The 18,137-nt window shown below is 34.6% G+C and overlaps 1 protein-coding gene across 2 annotated transcripts in view; it reads left to right on the forward strand.

The window, feature by feature from the left end:
• LOC108903871 (sialin) overlaps positions 1–9,604 on the forward strand; it is a 49,394-nt gene extending 39,790 nt beyond the window's left edge. For both annotated transcript variants that reach the window (XM_018706206.1, XM_018706205.2), the window contains 7 exons: positions 1,319–1,558; positions 1,773–1,857; positions 1,909–2,279; positions 5,015–5,147; positions 5,234–5,374; positions 5,430–5,626; positions 8,220–9,604. In XM_018706206.1, the coding sequence (XP_018561722.1) occupies positions 1,319–1,558; positions 1,773–1,857; positions 1,909–2,279; positions 5,015–5,147; positions 5,234–5,374; positions 5,430–5,626; positions 8,220–8,348 (1,296 nt within the window). In that variant the 3' untranslated portion in view covers positions 8,349–9,604. The remainder of the gene's footprint in view (positions 1–1,318; positions 1,559–1,772; positions 1,858–1,908; positions 2,280–5,014; positions 5,148–5,233; positions 5,375–5,429; positions 5,627–8,219) is intronic.
• The last annotated feature ends 8,533 nt before the right edge of the window (positions 9,605–18,137 follow it).

Below are 18,137 nucleotides of genomic sequence, written 5' to 3' on the forward strand. Positions count from 1 at the left end.
GTGTAACAAGTCTAAAAATATTTTCCGTGAACCAAATCAAATTGGTAGTTGAGTAACCAAACATTCTCCACAGGAAAGGTGTACGATTTTTGGGACGAAACTGTTACCGGGAAATTATACGAGGATTGATCAAAAAGTAACGGGAATTGTTAATTTTCTCGAAAAATATTTATTTTATATTCAATTTTTATACCATCCTCCTCAAAGTAGTCACTCTGTGACATTATACACTTATGCCAACTTAGTTTCCAGTTTGAGAAACACTGAAGCGCCTTTTTAGGTATTGTCTTCAGCACGGTTTGCGATTTTGCCTTTATCTCATCTAGTGTCGAAAAACGTTGTCCTTTGAATATCCTTTTGATTTTGGGAAATAGGAAAAGTCATAGGGGTCATGTCTGGAGAATAAGGTGGCTGCGGCATCGCAAAGGTTTTGTGTTTCGCCAAGAAAGAATGAGCAAAACGGTATCAGTGCAAAATCTACTCGTGTTCTTCTCGTTTTATCCTGATTGTCTCAAGGATATTTCGCAAAACTTGTAGGTAATATTACTTGTTATAGTCTTTCCGAAGTCAGTTGAACATGTACAAAAACGCCTAACAATAAAATTTAATGAGTTTCGTAGGCATCCTTAAAAAAGTTTTCTGCCAAAGGTAAAACTTTTATAATAATTTGTATATAATGTGTAGAAAATTTCTATTATTTGTTCATTCGGCCAACAACATAATATTTTAATTATTTATGTCCTCAAACAATTTTATTATATTGATGGTAAATTTCGTTTTGTTCCGTTTCAAAAGATCTCCAAAATGCCATGTTGTAATAATATTAATAAACAAAAAATATTCCTCTTATATCTCCCTTTCTCAATTGTAATATGAATGATTAGTAAAAGGTGCCTATAATCAATTAAAATTATCCGAATCACACCAAATTCTGCATTGCTGCACTGCACTGCTGGTCAATTTGTCAACAACTAAGATTTATTGCCTAGTCGCCCAGTGCAGCTGTGTTATACGCCGTTTGCCCACTTCTACGTTTAATTTGACCAGACCTGTATATGAGTATGGCTAAATAAATATGGTAACAAGTTTTTCAAATATTTCAATGCCGATTTGCTGCGTCAGCGACCGAACCTGGTGATTGGAAAGACTATATCTGTACTACTGGACTATTCCATTGTAGTCGACGAAAACGGTTAAAAGAGCCTTCACATTTGACCAGATCTCGCCTTATCTTCAATGTCTTCTTGGCCTACCTGAAAACATTACATACTTTTTTAATTAGTAACTTCTAACCAGTTGTTTTCTTATTTTGTTCTAGGACTACGGCGGTACATTGGAGTGGTCCGGACAAGTACAAAGTTACGTATTAGCCTCGTTCTACTGGGCTTACATTGTATCTCAGGTGGTGGGTGGATTCGCCACCCAAAAGTTGGGCACCAAGCGGGTCTTCGGTTACGCCCAACTGGCGACTGCACTGTGCAGTCTGTGCATTCCATGGGCCAGCGAGACCCATTACGGGATCGTCATAGCCCTAAGGTTCGTCCAAGGCTTCGCCTCGGTAAGCAGAAGATTTGAATTACCTCTTCATTGTAAACATGTTGATCGAGACTAAATGCGATAAATTAACTGCATTTGATGTTTTGGCTTTGTCAGAGATTGTTGATAGAAGTGTTTAGACGCAGAGTTAACTCAAGTATTTTGGTGGTAATGATTGATGTCGGTATTTTAATATGTCGCTTGTTTACATTTTTTCTAATTAAAAAATTTTTTAGGGCTTGACGTGGCCAGCAATGTATGCTCTTGTAGGGCATTGGATCCCAGTCCCAGAAAGAAGTCGATTCATGTCGAGTTTCCAAGGTAAATTATTTTTCTGGTATATTTTAATTTACTCTAACTTTTTGTTTTTAGGTTTCAGTATCGGAATAGGGGTAACCTACCCCCTTTGCGGTTTCCTAATCGCCCATCTCGGATGGCGCTCCGTGTTCTACACGACGGGCTCCATCGGCGTCCTCTGGTGCATAATATGGTACTTGCTCGCCTTCGACAGCCCCGAGACCCACCCGAGAATAAGCCTGAGCGAGCAGCAGTACATCAAGGAAAACACCGTCAACACCTACGCAAACACCAGGAAGCAGGCCGTGCCCTGGAAGGCCATCTTGACTTCCATGCCGGCCTGGTCTATCGGCATCACCACGTTCGGCAGGATCTGGGTCCACTATACTTTCATCATTCCCGGGCCCACTTACATGAAGAGTATCTTGGGTTTCAGTATCGAGAAGGTGAGTAAGATTTAACTTAACTGAAATTGGCCCCAACTTTCTCTTGAACGACTAATTAATTTTGATGATCTTTTTTTTAATGTGGGTGACATATAACCTATAAAATATGTCATATATCAAATGTCATTGCTATTCAACGCCTACTGGTACAAAGCACTGCTTATTACCGACTGCTTTGTGCTAGTAGGCATTGATCAGCAATGACTTTTAATGTATGACATATTTTATAGGTTATATGTCACCCACATTAAAAACATGTAGGTAAATATACATCCTTATAGCTAAATCATCGCCTCATCTTTGACGTACTGATGAGAACTTATAAGTTTGAAATTGGCCCATGTCATTTGATTACAGGTGTAATTCTGTTGGGTGTGGGTATGTAGTCGGCAGAGTAGTTGTTTCCCACAATGTTATTGTCATTGTGCGTGAGGGGATAAGTTTTTTTTCTGAAATTTGACACAGTCGTGTATGGTGCGCCAGCTGAGATAGTGAATGTTTGCTTGAATTAAACTGTAGTCCTATCGTTCTCGAACAATTTTTTGATTCATGTCACTATCTATGCCATTAATTGAAGTAGCAAAATTAAATCACACAAGTTTATTATAAAACTTAATTCATAACAACAATAACAATAGAAACAGTCGGTGACAAGAAAGAACAAAATGAATAACAAAAGCAAAGAAGAAAAAGATTTTGCCCGTCTTACCCAGTTTCTACAAACTAACACAACTGTTGTCTTGCTTCGCCGTAAATTAAAACGATATCCATCAACTTTCAAGTTGCTATACACGTAAACCATTTTTGACACTTGAAAAACTAATGTAAACACTATCACAAAAACGTAAATACTAACATCGGATCGGTACAACGCGAATGACGCTGGAGACTACAGTGGTCCAGTGATGTAAATTTGAAAATAATTTTTTTCTCGCAAATTATAAGGATTTTACAAAAAATTTTTTTACTATATTTACTCCATTTAACTATGACGTATCCCTAAATTTTTTTGGATATCTCGTGAATTACCTTGTATCGTATAAATAGACTGGATTATAGTTTCAATTTTTTTCAGTTATTTTCAAATATTTACAAAAAAATTGTTTTAGTTAAATTTTTATTAGATTTGGAAATTATATCGCCGTTTTTCAAATTAACTTTAATGTTTTACTGCATATTTAAATATTAAATTTATTATATATGAAAGGAGAAAAAACACTTCGAATTCATTTGAAATCAGATTAGTAAAGCAAAACTAATGTTTATTTTAAAACTGTGCCGAAAATATTTGTTAATTTGCAATGAGTAAACCGCAATTAACGTTAAAATAAAAGGTAAATATTAATATTTATGGAAAAATATGACCACAAAGTAAATTTCCAATAATGTCATGGTATCCGAAAACATACTGTACGCCCGTCTCATTTGCATTCATGCTTCATCATTTATTATAATAAGTTCTATTTAAAAAAACACTTCTAGAAAACAACTTATGTAAAATTATAAATATATGCTTGGAATTCTTACATCATCCAAGATAGTACGTAACAATGCAGATTAAAATTCTTAAATTACTATAACAATGAAACGGAAAGGTGTTTGATGAATAATAATATGTCGCCCCCACTCCCACCCTGTTTTTGACTTCCTACCCAACCCTTACGGTTAGAGTGAGGGGTATTACAACATGAAACACGTTGGACATAAAAAAAGTGAGAGAGTGTGCCGAGTACAACTTTGATTTGAGAATAAAGGGATTTTAGTAGGACGTGAACAGTATATAATTGTTAATCCATAATGCATAGAGAAATGATTCAATTTCTAAACCCCTTAAAACCGTAATGCACTGGTTCCCTCGACAATATATGATTTATTACTTTGCATCGAATATGATCCTGCTGTAGATTTTACGACGAAAATTAATGGGGAAAAGTCATACAGTGTTGCTCAAAAACGGTTAGTTTTCGAGATACAGGAAGTTGAAAAAATAAATAACATTTTCTTTAATATCTTTCTACTAGTTCGAGCCCATTTTGTGAAATTTTGTATCCGTGGGTTTTTTGGGATGAGAAATTCGAATCTATTGACGATTTGATTGTATCTTCTAGATCTAGAGGGCGCCACAAGAGACCATTAGGACACATTTAAACTGCCACAAATTTTTTGTGCCACCGTGTATTTCGCTTTGGACTGGAAAACTCTTTTCCCCTAACTTTTCTGCTTAAAAAGACTTGTATATAGCTTGCTAATATCTGTGAAACCAACTATTTTCAGCAAAAATGCATTTACATTTTGTAAATGCATAAAAAAATTTGTTTAAAAGTTATTTTTATGTCGTTTAGATTGATTACATTGTTTAGACTGTGTTAGATTGATTATATTGTTTTAGAAAGTACGTTTTTTACTGTAATTGCCCTGTTTTGTTTAAAGGCATATTTCTTGCTAATAATTTCGTTTATCAGTGATAAATTCGAATTTCTCAATCCAAAAAACCCCCAGATTCGAAATTTCATGAAATTAGGTCGAAGTAGTCGCAAGATATTAAAGAAAATGTTATTTATTTTTTCAATCTCAGCACCCTATATCTCGAAAACTAAGGGTTTATGAGCAACATTCCCCATTAATTTTCGTAGTAGAACCTATGTACATATTTAAGATTCACCGTGTAAATTTTTTAATTAAATTAATTGTGATAAGTGTCATAAAGAGAGGTGATATGTTTCTATTACTTTCAGAACGGCTTGCTGTCGGGAGCCCCGTTCATCTGTAGCTACGTGGCATCAGTATTATTTTGTTATGTTGCGGACAAACTTGTGACGAAAAACTACATGTCTTTGACCAATGTTCGTAAAGTTATGACTGCCTTATGTGAGTATTAAAAACTATTAAAAACACAATGCTCTTCCAAGAAATACGTCCGAAGGTACGTTATGCAAAATCCGTTTATTTTCCAGCCCAAGTCGTGCCCGGCATTCTAGTCCTCCTCATTAGTTACCTCGGCTGCGACATAGACCTCGTCTTAGTGGTTTGGTTTTTCGCCGTGACTCTGATCACCGCTTCCTACGCTGGCGCCATGGCTAATGTGGTGGATATAGGTGAGTTGGTTGAAAGTACAATAAAGAGCGACAAAAACGATTTTTACCTTTTCAGCTCCAAACTTCGCGGGACCAGTACTAGCTTTTGCTCAAACCATACACATGAGCGCCAGTTTCCTGAGCCCCCAGGCCGCGTTCTTCATTCTGGACGAGAAGGAACATCTCATGTCGTCCTGGAGAATGGTGTTCTACGTCACGGGGTTTGTGGCCGTTTCGACCTACATCGTTTACCAGATTTGGGGAACGGGAGACGTAAGTACCCGTATCGTTAACGTAATACAGAACCTTCGGCGATTCTTCCCGAGTTCCAGATAATCGGATCGGTTTTAGCTCTTATAGGCTATTTTGAAGCGGCGTGGAGCAATAAATCATTTTTTTTTTAATCGGCAAACGTAGGTACGCAGATTTTAAAATTTGCTCTAACAAAGGGTATATACAGGGCGTATATTTGAGAAGGGGTGAGTCTTTTAGGGGCCATAGTACGTGTTTTTAGAATGGTAATTTGAAATATTTTTTTTTAAGAGGGCTCTATAGCAAATAGCAAATAGGCAGCTAGCAATACATTTTTATAGATTTTATCACCAGTTTGTCTAAATATGGATCATTGCACAAATAACAGACTTTCCTCCATTTTAACGCAGATTTTCTATAAAATGGACTTAGTTTGAAACTCAAATTACTTTTTGTTGTAAAGAAATTTGTTATTTGCTTGTTCAAAAGCGGCAAATTACAAATTTCTTTACAACAAAAGGTAATTTGAGTTTCAAACCAAGTCCATTTTATAGAAAATCTGCGTTAAAATGGGGGAAAGTGTTATTTGTGCATTAATTCATATTTAGACAAACTGTGTAATAAAATCTATAAAAATGTATTGCTGGTTGCCTATTTGCTATAGGGCCCTCTTAAGTCAAGTAAATATAATTCGTTTTTTAAGTTGCACTCTTGTCTACGCCGTTACTGGGCAGCTCCCGAACTTGGGTGTATGTACCCGTGTATCAGGTAACTAAGGATTTTTGTGTTACGGGCACATTTACAATTAGACGGAGGAAAGAGTCAATCTGTAGAAATTTTTTAAACTAAGAAATATTCATTCTACATTCATTGGACTGTAGGTGTTTTTTAATTTAATAGGATATTCAAGTATAAATTTTTTTTTTAATTATTTCATCGTCAAAATGACAGTTGTAGTAGTCACATCAAGGTAGCGGCACGACTTCCAAAACGGTATATAGCCTAGCTCCCCCTGAAATTCAATCTTCAACAAAATACAAAAATGTTCTTATTTAAAACGTGTGTAGTTTCTGTGACATTGAGAAAAATGGAAAAAATGCAAACTTGAAAAAACGGCACGCATTTGAAGACAAAAAAAAATTTTTCATGCGAAATTTCTGCAGAATTTGTATAAAAAAATAGTTTTCCCTCATATACAGGGGACGGCATAAGTCAGGCAACGCTCTCGAAAAATCGGCATAAGTCCGGCAACGCTCATAAGTCTGGCAACGCTGTCGAAAAAGATTAAAACGAAGCATGTTCGTGCTTCAGATAGTTGTATCTGTGTCATGAATATGATAACACGTGCTCGTCGAGTAGACGCGTTTTCAGAATGAAAATTAATGCTCTTAATGCAAATTGGTTGCCTGACTTATGCCGACCCCTGTAGAATAGGGTGGCCCAAAAAAAACGAATATTTTTTTTTCGTGTCTTGTAAAAATATGTTAGTTTAGCATGTTTTAAGAGCCCCCTCAAAAAATCTGCTCAAAAAAAATGTTTTTCGAGGTCACTCAAGATTTTTAAAAATTTCCAAAATCAAAAATTTAATTTTTTTCTTGTTATATTATCATTTTCTAAGTTGAAAAATATTTTAAATTCTAAAGGTCACTCATAATTATTTTAACTTTAAAAGTAGTTCTAAAATGTTTTGGAGCGACCTCCAAAAATAAATATTAACGAACTAATAATTTTTTTTATTGAATTTGACGAACAAGAATAGAAATAAATCACGAGACACTTACAAAATTTCTTGAGGCAAAATTTACCGCACTGTATCAAATGTTTATAATTTTTTAATTTTTTAAGATTTAAGTGTCGTGATTTATTTTTATTCTTTTATTCATCAAATTGGATGAAATTTGGTGTGATGATTCTATGCAATAAGAAGTTTAATTGGGAAAAGTATGAAGATCCTAGGTATTATTCAAGTGTCTGAAAAAAAGTGACAAATAAACTAGCATTTTTTGCAATTTTTTAAATAATTTTTCCGATTTTTGCAATAACAATAATAATTTTTTCGAATTGCAACTAACTCTATCTTGTTCAAAATTTAATTACAAAACTTTTTTCCTCTTCCATTTTTGTCTAAAATGAATAGTTGCTAAGATGTCGACAAGAAATCCAAGAAAAAAATTAATTTTTTTTGCTATTTCTTTATACTTTTTTGCAATAATAATTAAGCACATGCTTTTTTTTATTTGCATAGAAAAATTATCATTTCTGATGTTATTTAGAAGCCATTAAAGCAAAAATCTCCGATCATATGCGTTTTACCCAACCCGAAACAGATACCGCCTGGACTATTAAGATATTTACGGAATAGCAATTTTTTTACAAAAGTTTAACCCTGTATCTTGAAAACGAAGCATCTGCAGACCAATGTTTATATGAATTTTTTGTCTTAAAATCACTCCAATCGTCTGTTGAATTTATTGTACACTAATTAACACCCTGTATTCTTCACATACAGTTTTATTGTTTAAGAAACACCATTTATTTTTGTTTATTGTCTCCGATTTGATCAACGGCACATGCAGCGGTCTGTTCCCGTTCCATAATCCTGTTTCTTTTGCAGATCCAGCCGTGGAACTACACCAACGGCCCCGAGAGCGTACTGGAGCAAGAAGAGCTCATGACAGACAAGCCCTCTACAAACGGCACAGTATTAACGAAAAACGGCACGAAAACAGACAGTGTCGCTTAAAGCAATGTCACTTTCTGTACACTCTCAACCTTCGCCACTAAGTTGATTCACTTAATATTTTTTTATTTATTTATTGACACGAGATATTAGTGTTTATAAGTATGTTGGTTCCGGTGATGATTCAAATGTTTTGCCGACAATTGTGATAGAATTCTTTGTTATCGGCCAGGCTTTTCGGCCTAGGGTTATATCGTTCGTTTTTAAATCGTTCTTCGATACTTTCCCGAGTACAAATGTGCTCGATTTAAATTATTGTAATCGTACTAATACATTTACCCGATCACGAGGATGGAACGAAAAAAAAAATTGTGGGAGGAGGTCCGGCTTATTAATATTCTGTGTGTCACGGGAGTACTGACGGTATGGTAAGTCGGAATTAAACTTAAGGTTTCACGTAGCTTAGCTTTAAAATTCAATGGTATAATCCTGAGGATGTAGCCCGCGTCCCCTTAACTGCATGTTACTTAGATCGAATATGTAAAATGTGAGTATTTAAAAGAGTTTAGGGAGGTTTCCCGCATATATGTCTATGTATATTCCTCATTTTATTGTGATATGAAGTAGGCTTAGGGTAACTTTTTAGTGAGAGGAAATATGGAGCATAATTTACTTAAATATAAAGAGGTGAGACATTTTTTTTTCTCTATGTACGAGATAAGTGACCCGATTTGGTTAATAACATTGACAATAAATTATGCACGATATTTTGATGAAGTAGCTACGTTCGGAAAAAGTCGCACGATTCGTACTCCATAGATACAGGGTGATACGCTTGCGGTGTGTCTCAATTTACGGTTTACTGACTCGATAAATAAAAAACATGTGAAGTTGTCTTCAACTGTCTCAAAATTGGAAATATTTAGCCTGCTATGTTTTTTTTTAGGATTCAATTTTGGAAAATTTATGTTAACAATTTTTTTTTAATTGTTTTGATGCTTGAACGTAGCTACATTCTGGAGTATGTACATTAAAGTTGTATATTCTATCTCTATTATATATTGTATCTCTGAATGTTGAACGAAAAACCAAAAAAAAAATGATAATCATTTTCTCTCTAAAAATTTTTTCATTACACGACAGCTATTCCATGGTTTGTTTAAGCTGCAATAATTACAAAAATTACTCGTTTTGCATAAATTTCATCTAAAGTTTCACGTTTCACATTGCTTTAAAAATTCAAATCTTTACAGCAAAAGAACAATTTATGTTGGCTCTATATCAAACAGGCAACCAGTAATAAATTTTTATAGATTTTATTACACAGTTTATCTAAATATGAATCAATGCAGAAATAACAGACTTTCCCCCATTTTAACGCAGTTTTTCTATAAATGGACTTGGTTTGAAACTCAAATTACTTTTTGGTGTAAAGAAATTTGTAATTTGCTTGTTCAAAAGGGGCAAATTACAAATTTCTTTACAACAAAAAGCAATTTGAGATTCAAACTACCTCCATTTTATAGAAAATCTGCGTTAAAATGGGGGAAAGTCTGTTATTTGTGCATTGAATCATATTTTGACAAACTGTGTAATAAAATCTATAAAAATGTATTATTGGTTGCCTATTTGATATAGAACCCCTCAAGAATAGAAATTAATGCGACAGTTTGCGCTATTACATTGTATAGGTTGTGACCAACAATGCTTGTCTAATTTACTGATAAAATGTAGAACAGTAAAGGCTCTACGAAAATTCCTGTTACACTTATATTAAAGTGATAGACTCGACCACCGTACCTATACATTTTGAGTCTCCGAATCCAGTGTCCGCTTGAAGAAGTTGGCACGTTCAAAGTTATTTGAAGGTCAACTCTTGGATTTTGATGATAACACAATTTCTGACTTCAGATTTTATAAGAGCGAGACATTCTTCATTAGAATATGTTGTCTATTTATTTTTTAAAATCATATCAAAGGTTATTTGAAGGTCAACTCTTGCTTTTGATTGGTAATACAATTTTTGATCCCAATTGTGGAAGAGCGAGAAATGTTACTTTGGGGGACATGGTTTAGTTATTTTTTCATTTTCAAGATCACTTGAAAGGCATCTGATGACCTTGGGTATGACATTGAAGTCCATTATCAAGATTCTTTCAAAGGTCAGCTCTGAATGCCACAAGATCACCATCTCCAGAATATTCTGAGGCAGCAGAATTTAAAATGACCTTACTTTGAAACCAATTATGCTGAGGTCATTCTCTAATGAAGTCTACGTAGCCATTTTTATGCCCTCATGAAAATCAGTATGTCATGAATGCAAAAATCATAGTCTCACTGTCTTAGAGCCAATTCTAGTAATTTTTATCAAAATAATCCTCATTCAAATCCAAGAGCACCAAGCGATGGTCCTGGATGAGGCAAACAATTTTTGTAGACGTTATTTTCCCGATATAACGCTATCCTGAGACGTTCGAGAGGGAGATTTAACCTTTAAATGACCTTGAACAATGAAAAAATAACTCGATGTATTTGAACATAAAATTTCTCACTTCCAGAATCCGGGATCAGAAATTGTATTACATCAAAAACTAGAGTTGACCTTCAAATAACCTTGTCATGACTTTAAAAAATAAAACAAACACTTATTCGAACGTAAAATTACTCGCCCTTTCAAAATCCAGTGACAAAAGTTGTACTACGATAAAAAAAAAACAAGCATTGACCTTGAAATAACCTTGTCATGACCTTAAAAAATAAAACAACCACATATTTGTACATAAAATTGTTTGCCTCTTCAGAATCCAGTGATAAAAGTTGTATTACGATAAAAAATGAAGAGGTGATCTTCAAATAACCTTGTTACGACTTTAAAAAATAAAACAACCACTTATTCGAACGTAAAATTGCTCGCCCTTTCAGAATCCAGGGTCAAAAGTTGTATTATGATAAAAAAACAAGGGTTGACCTTCAAATAACCTTGATTATGTGTTAACTTTGTCAGACAGACACTAGATTTGGATTCAGCAACACAAAAACATTAATTCTTTAAGTAAAATATTGTTTACATTTACCACTTTCAACATTTTTTTTTACAATTTGAAATGGGCCATATATTTTTACCATGAAACTATTTTAATGTAGAATCCTGCGTTAAATTTTGGACCACTTTAGTCACATCCTGTATAATTCGCGGTAATAGAAAAATTGTAGCTTAAACATAAATTCATGAACTTCACATAAACACTTCACTTTTCCTTCATCTCTTTATAGATTAAATCGTATGTTACTTATTTTATTTTTAGTTTTATATTAGCCGTTGGGCTAATACGTCTAGGTACATATACATACAAAATAATTATAAGGGCACAAACGTCGCGTTATGACAGTATTTTTTGTTGCGGTTTTGGTATTCGTTTTAAACAGTCATGGTATTTTTTCTTACAAAATATCTAGAAAACTAGAAACTTAAGGGTTCTAAACGATATAAGCTTTATTGGATGTGGAGGTTATTGCTTAACGTTCGGTATAATTTTGATTGGTTTTACATTTATGTACGCAGCCTTACATGAATGTACCAATAACTCGGCGATTGTTAGTGTTGATTGTATTTTCGTTTGTTCCAACAACACCAAATTAGTCCCGTACGTTAAAAAATAATTTACATAGGAGTAATTCTTCTGGTCAGTTTTTTCTTTGTTGAATATTTTTAAGACGGTTGTTGGCGCAAACTCGTATCGTGTACAGTTTGGCGGGAAATTAAGTACTAGAACTATGGATTAATTTTGAGGGATTTTTTTGAAAATTCAAGGCTTTGTTGTGAAAAATTGTGTACGTTATTATTTTTCAAAGTATTGCCCATCGCTAGTGACTACTTTTTCTCGTGTTTCTGACAGCGTACGGATTTGGCGTCGAAAGAACAACTCATCTTTTGGTGCTATCCACTGATAGATCCAATTTTTCGTATCTTTGTAAGATTGCAAGCGCCACGTTCCATTTCGGCGTTTCTAAGTATTTTCTGACTTTATGAGCAACATGTGGTCGAGCGTTATTATGTTGAAAAATTATGTTATCGTGCTTTTCCTCGAACTGCGGCCGTTTTTCCTTTGTTTTGTAGCGATCTCCCGTGATGGTTTCATTCGGTTGAAGCATCTTATAGTACCCAAGATCGAGCTGGTCCCACCAAATATAGAGCATGAGCTTCGGATCATGAATATATGACCTTGCCGTCATTGTTGATGCATATCCATACAAACCCGACGATTTTCGTAACATCCCTTTTTCATCGTCAAGTGACGGTACAAAAAAATCCTTTCTTTTTGCCGTTGAGCAATTGTTCTCAGTAAAAAATTGCCGTTCAACGTCTCTCGGCTTCAATTCGTATCGCACCCCATTTCCTTGCTTTCGAATCATACCGAGTGCATTTAAACCTTTGAAAACCGTTCTGCGATCAACATTCAACGATTCAGCATGTTCACTTGCGTTTGACATGAATCTTGGTCGAGTAAGGCCTCCAATTCCTCATTTTCGAACTTTTTCTGTTGACCAGGGCATTATTTGTCGACTGAATCGAAATCACCACTTCTAAGACGTCGAAACCAATACTGACATGTTTTTATCGGTGAAGTATGTTCACCCTAAGTTTCCAACAGCATTCTTTAGGCTTTTAGCAGCACATTTCTTTGAACTAAACAGGAAATGGTGGCTCGTAATTCGACATCTCAGCAAAATGACACACAATAAAAAGCTTTGAGGTGAATATAGTTACAGGAGCGTCCGATGCGATATAGCATAAGTTACGCCATCTATCGTAAATCCCTCAGAATTAATTCACAGTTCGAGTGTATTACTGTTGCGGTGTGCTTGTAGCTTTAGAACTAAGCAGGATATTTTGTTAGTTGTTTTTTATTGATAAGCAAGAGCATTTATATATTGATATCGATTAGATTGTATAGATTTTTAGAAACTTTTCTCTATTTTGAATCGCAAAGTAGTTGGTAGTTCTCTATTCTCTATATATAAAAAAAAAACAGTTATTATGTAGGCACAGAATTATATCCAAGGGCTATATTGCACGTAATAATTCAAATGTTGGCGATTTTCTACTCTTTATCAGTTAAACATATGAATAGGGCTGTCAGAACTGTTAAGCGCAATAAAATGAATTACGTAGAAAATAAGCATTAAATTATTACAATTTATTATAATGCATCCAAAACTCACCCTAAGGCAACAGTATACTATCGCGACGGGAACATAAAAAGCATTCTGAGGCAACGGTTCGCGCATGTCTCGGTTGACTCGCTTGGCACGCCATTGAATTGCGGCTCTCTCTGACAGCCCTACATATGCAGTGAAGATATTTTTTTAATATTTCGAATTAATCTATTCTCGTTTTTTGGAAATATAAACGGATATTCACGAATGATGCTTGCTGTATTCCGACTTGATTTGAAATTAATTTCAGTAATATTACCACATTTATTCAGTGCCAAATTGAAAAAATGGAAATTAACTTTCTAGAAAAATAACGCGTATTCTTTTGTGTAAAAATAATTTTGTATCTAAGAAAATGTAGTCATATTTTCTTTAAGGGGGCTCTATAGCAAATAGGCAACTAGCAGTACATTTTTATACTGGCTATCCGATGGTGACCTTGACATTGACTTTGACCTTGAAGCTCATTTCAAGGTCAAATGTGATTTTTCAAATGTGCTAGCCAGGGAGAAATCCAGAAACTTTTGTATTTAACATTTTTCTCTAAAATGCTCTCCTGCTGAGTTATTCTGCCATTCCTGTACTTTTGTTAGTTTGACCTTGTGGGGGCCCCAAGGTCAAAAGGGAGGGGTCACTCAAGGTCATATCAACGTAAAATTTTCCGCTTCATTTCTGGGCTCAAAAGTATAGGGTCCTATTTGAAAAATCATATTTGACCTTGAAATGATCTTCAAGGTCAATGTCACCATCGGATAGTCTAGAAATTTGTAATATGCCGCTTTTGAACAAGCAAATTACAAATTTCTTTACACCAGAAAGTAATTTGACTTCAAAATAAGTCCATTTTATAGAAAATCTGCATTAAAATGGAGGAAAGTCTGTTATTGCTGCATTGATTCATATTTAGACAAACTGTGTAATAAAATCTACAAAAATGTATTACTGGTTGCCTATTTGCTATAGAGCCCTCTTAAATGGGTAAGCGAAATGAATGTCCAAACTAAATAAGATATATATGTATAACAAAAAGTAGAAAATTGGAATAGCAAACAGTGTACGTAGTGGGCGACCAATATATATTTTTACAAAATAGTAACCCGTAGAAAGATGTGTTAAAATAATGTAAAAATTGTTGAGAACCACTGGCATAGTATAATATGTCATTATCATTCCAAAAATCAAAACGTTTCAAATATTAAAATAATTAAAAATTTCATAGGTTACGAGCTAGGTGTAAGAAAATTACTGTTGATTATATTTTTCTTCTGCCTAGAGCTGTACTTGCATCTAAGGTAAGGACCACTTGGAAATTCCGTTTCTTTGTCATATAAATGTGAAAATGTTAGTAGATATTTTCCGTCTAGTATTATAAAATTCCTCACAATAATTGTTAACAATTGAAAATATTTAAAAATATTCTTATTACTGTATGAAGAATAGGGTGTAATCAAAGTATTTCAAATGGAACTTAAATAAGAATAAGACTGTTTTATGCACAATGTGAAAAAAATTGAAAGGAAGCACATTTCTTCTCAGCAAGGTCTTATTTGTAATTCCATGACAAATATTTTATTTATCGTAGTTTATAGAGTAGGATTATACATAATCTATAATCATAAATATATATTTTTGTTTATAGAAAATACTTGTTTTTTTTTACCCTCTAAAGAACGTAGCTGCCGTTGTTAATTATCCAATTCCTAGGAATGCCACAGAAGTTAAAAGATTACTTGGTTTCATAGACCACCGTCCAAACTTCTTGGTTTCGGAACCGTTTTATATACAGCGTGATGCTTCTGATACTGACATAGCCGATACAATGCGAAACATGGCTTAACTGTTAAAAACGTTAATGGTGGTGAAAATTCGAAATATTTGAAAATATTTAATTTCGGAGGCTGAAAACATACATATACGGGGTGTTACAAAGTAATAGGTCAAGTCGTTAACCACATATTCTTTGGACTAAAATAATGGGACTTGTTTTGTAAGTTTTTTTCCTCCAGAAAAATTAAAAATCTCGAAAACTGGTGGAACTAGAAAGGAACAGAATACAGTTCTGGATTGGTCAGTTCACTGGAATTTTTCAGATTTTTTCTGTTCTGTGTATTTTCAAAAAATCTGTTTAGATTCGGTTCCGTATGCATCTGGGGTCGCTACACACACTGTGATAATCGGTTTTTGTGCAATTGCTTCTGTTAAGGAAAAAAAATTGTAACACCAGCAATACATATACATAAAATTTAAGGAATATTTATGCAACCAAATATACACAAGTGTATTGTATGTTGCCTACCGAACAAAAAATTTGAAAATTTTGAAAACTGGTGAAGCTAGAGGAATTAAATGCAATTCTGGAATTGTCAGGGGCCGTTAACTGTCATTTTTCTCTAAAAATTTTTGAGAAAATTGATGGTCCATGAAAACTCAAAAAATTAAAGTACGCATCTAAAGGCATTCCCGTATGCAAATGGGATAGCTAAACATGGTCGTTCTTTTTTTTTGGACCCGTTGAAAAGAAAAATCTGTAAATAGTTTAATGTAATATAACGAGCGTTCAAATAAAAATGTGGTCGAAGTTGGTTCTGACACATTGGACGTAGGGAGTAGCTTATAGCGACCAACTTAACCTCACTTCTCAACGAGCTGTATAGCAGCTGTCAGTTTCAATAACGTTAATGACTATATAACTTTATTTTAAAGAATAATCGTGATAACAATAACAAACAATTAAAGGAGCTGCGGAAAGTGTCCCCCTCCATGTTATAACAATAATTTAAAGCAGCTGCTGAAAATGTCCCCCTCCTTGTTCCAAGCACTTTTCACACCTGTTCCTCAAAGAATTAAAGACATTTTCTAAGATGCTCGGGGTATTGTTAATTTCACGAATCTTGTCTATAAGTCGAGCCTGCAGAAAGTTTAAATCAGGAATAGGCAGTTCAAAAATAGTGTTTTTAAGGTAAGGCCACAAAAAGAAATCACACGGCGTAATATCACATGACCTCGGTGGAAATTCATGTTCAGCATTGAGACTTATTAGTCGATTTTGGAAAACTTCCCTCAACATATTCATCGTCTCGCCTGCCGTATGTACCCTTGCGCCATCTTATTGTTGAAAGTAAAAGTTTGTAATTTCGTTTTCTTCCAGCTGGGTAACAAAAGGAGCGATAATTTCTTCTCTATACCTTTGCGCAGTAAGAGTACCATTAAAAAAAAAAATAGGTCCATAAATCCTCCTTCGATTGAGAGCACACCAAACTCCAATTTTTTGAGCGTTTAGAGGGCCCTCGACAAAAAAGTTATCTGGTTTTTCAGAAGACCACATTCTCATATTCTGCGAGTTTACGTAACCACTTAAATGAAACCAGGCTTCATCAGAAAAAAAGGTGATATTATGAAGTTCACCGTAGTTGTTTAAAAACCATTCACAAAATACAGCCCGTCGCGGAAAATCAACTTCATGAAGTTCTTGCTGACAAGTTAAACGATAGGAGAACAAACGCAAATCTTTTTTTAACACTGTGTGGCAGGTACCGACTGATACTCCCACCATTTGTGATAAAAAACGTACAGAAAGAAGTTCTTGGCGCATTTTCCATTATTTGTTGGACATTTTCTTTTAATTCTTCAGTCCGCTTTTTAGGTCGGCCGCTTCCTTCTTTTCTTGTTACACTGCCCGTTTCGCGAAAAACATTAACACAACGCTGAACTGCACTTTGAAAAATTATGTACTCAACAACGCCGGGAAATTGATTTTGAAATTCTATGAAACATTCCTCAATAGAATACTTCCATATTCCTTCAAACTTGCGTCCATTTCTAAAGTAGGACTCTATGATAAACACTTTTTGTTCTTGAGAAAACACCATTTTAAACGCTTTTTAAAACGAAAATATTCAAATTGATAGCGGCGATATAGCGCTTTGACAGATGACGTTTAAGTTCATTTGCTATACGCTACGCCCTACGTCCAATTTTCAGAACCAACTTGACCACGTTTTTATTTGAACGCTCGTTACACCCTGTAATCATACGGCTGATGAGGCTGCGCCATCTATTTAGTAGTAGCTAAATTAATTCACCTGTAAATGTGAGGCTGCTACAGTTGGCTACCAGTTACAGAATTCGTTCCCAGCTTAGTGCAGTTTGTCAGAGACAGATGGCGGTATGAAAATTTGGAACTATTTAATGCAGCCTGATCGGCCAATCGACACAAGTGAGCGTTCCACTTCACTGAACTAATAACTTATTGGAATGATGCGTTTCGAATAGAACGAAAACTTTCAAATAATTAAAGTGCCTTTCTAGGGGCGTATTCGTATGCATTTGGGGTTGTTAAATACTACGTTGTTTGTGTGTGCTTCCGTCAAGTGAAAAAATCGAATATGTCGAAAACTGGAGGAACTGAAGCAGTTTTGGAAAGCCGGTCTATCGAAATTTTTTCAGATTTTTCTGCGTTCTGTGTCCATGAATATTTTCAAAAAGTTAAAGTGCCTTTCTAGCGGCGGTTCTGTATGCATCTAAGGTCGCTACACATGCTGTGATAATCGGTTTTTATGCAATTGCTTCTGTTAAGAAAAAAAAAGATAACATATGCAATATTATGTATATCATATAATTTAAAGAATTTTTATG

This window comes from Anoplophora glabripennis, unplaced genomic scaffold (genome assembly GCF_000390285.2).
Source record: "Anoplophora glabripennis isolate ALB-LARVAE unplaced genomic scaffold, Agla_2.0 scaffold49, whole genome shotgun sequence".
In the NCBI taxonomy this organism is placed as follows: Eukaryota; Metazoa; Arthropoda; class Insecta; order Coleoptera; family Cerambycidae; genus Anoplophora; species Anoplophora glabripennis.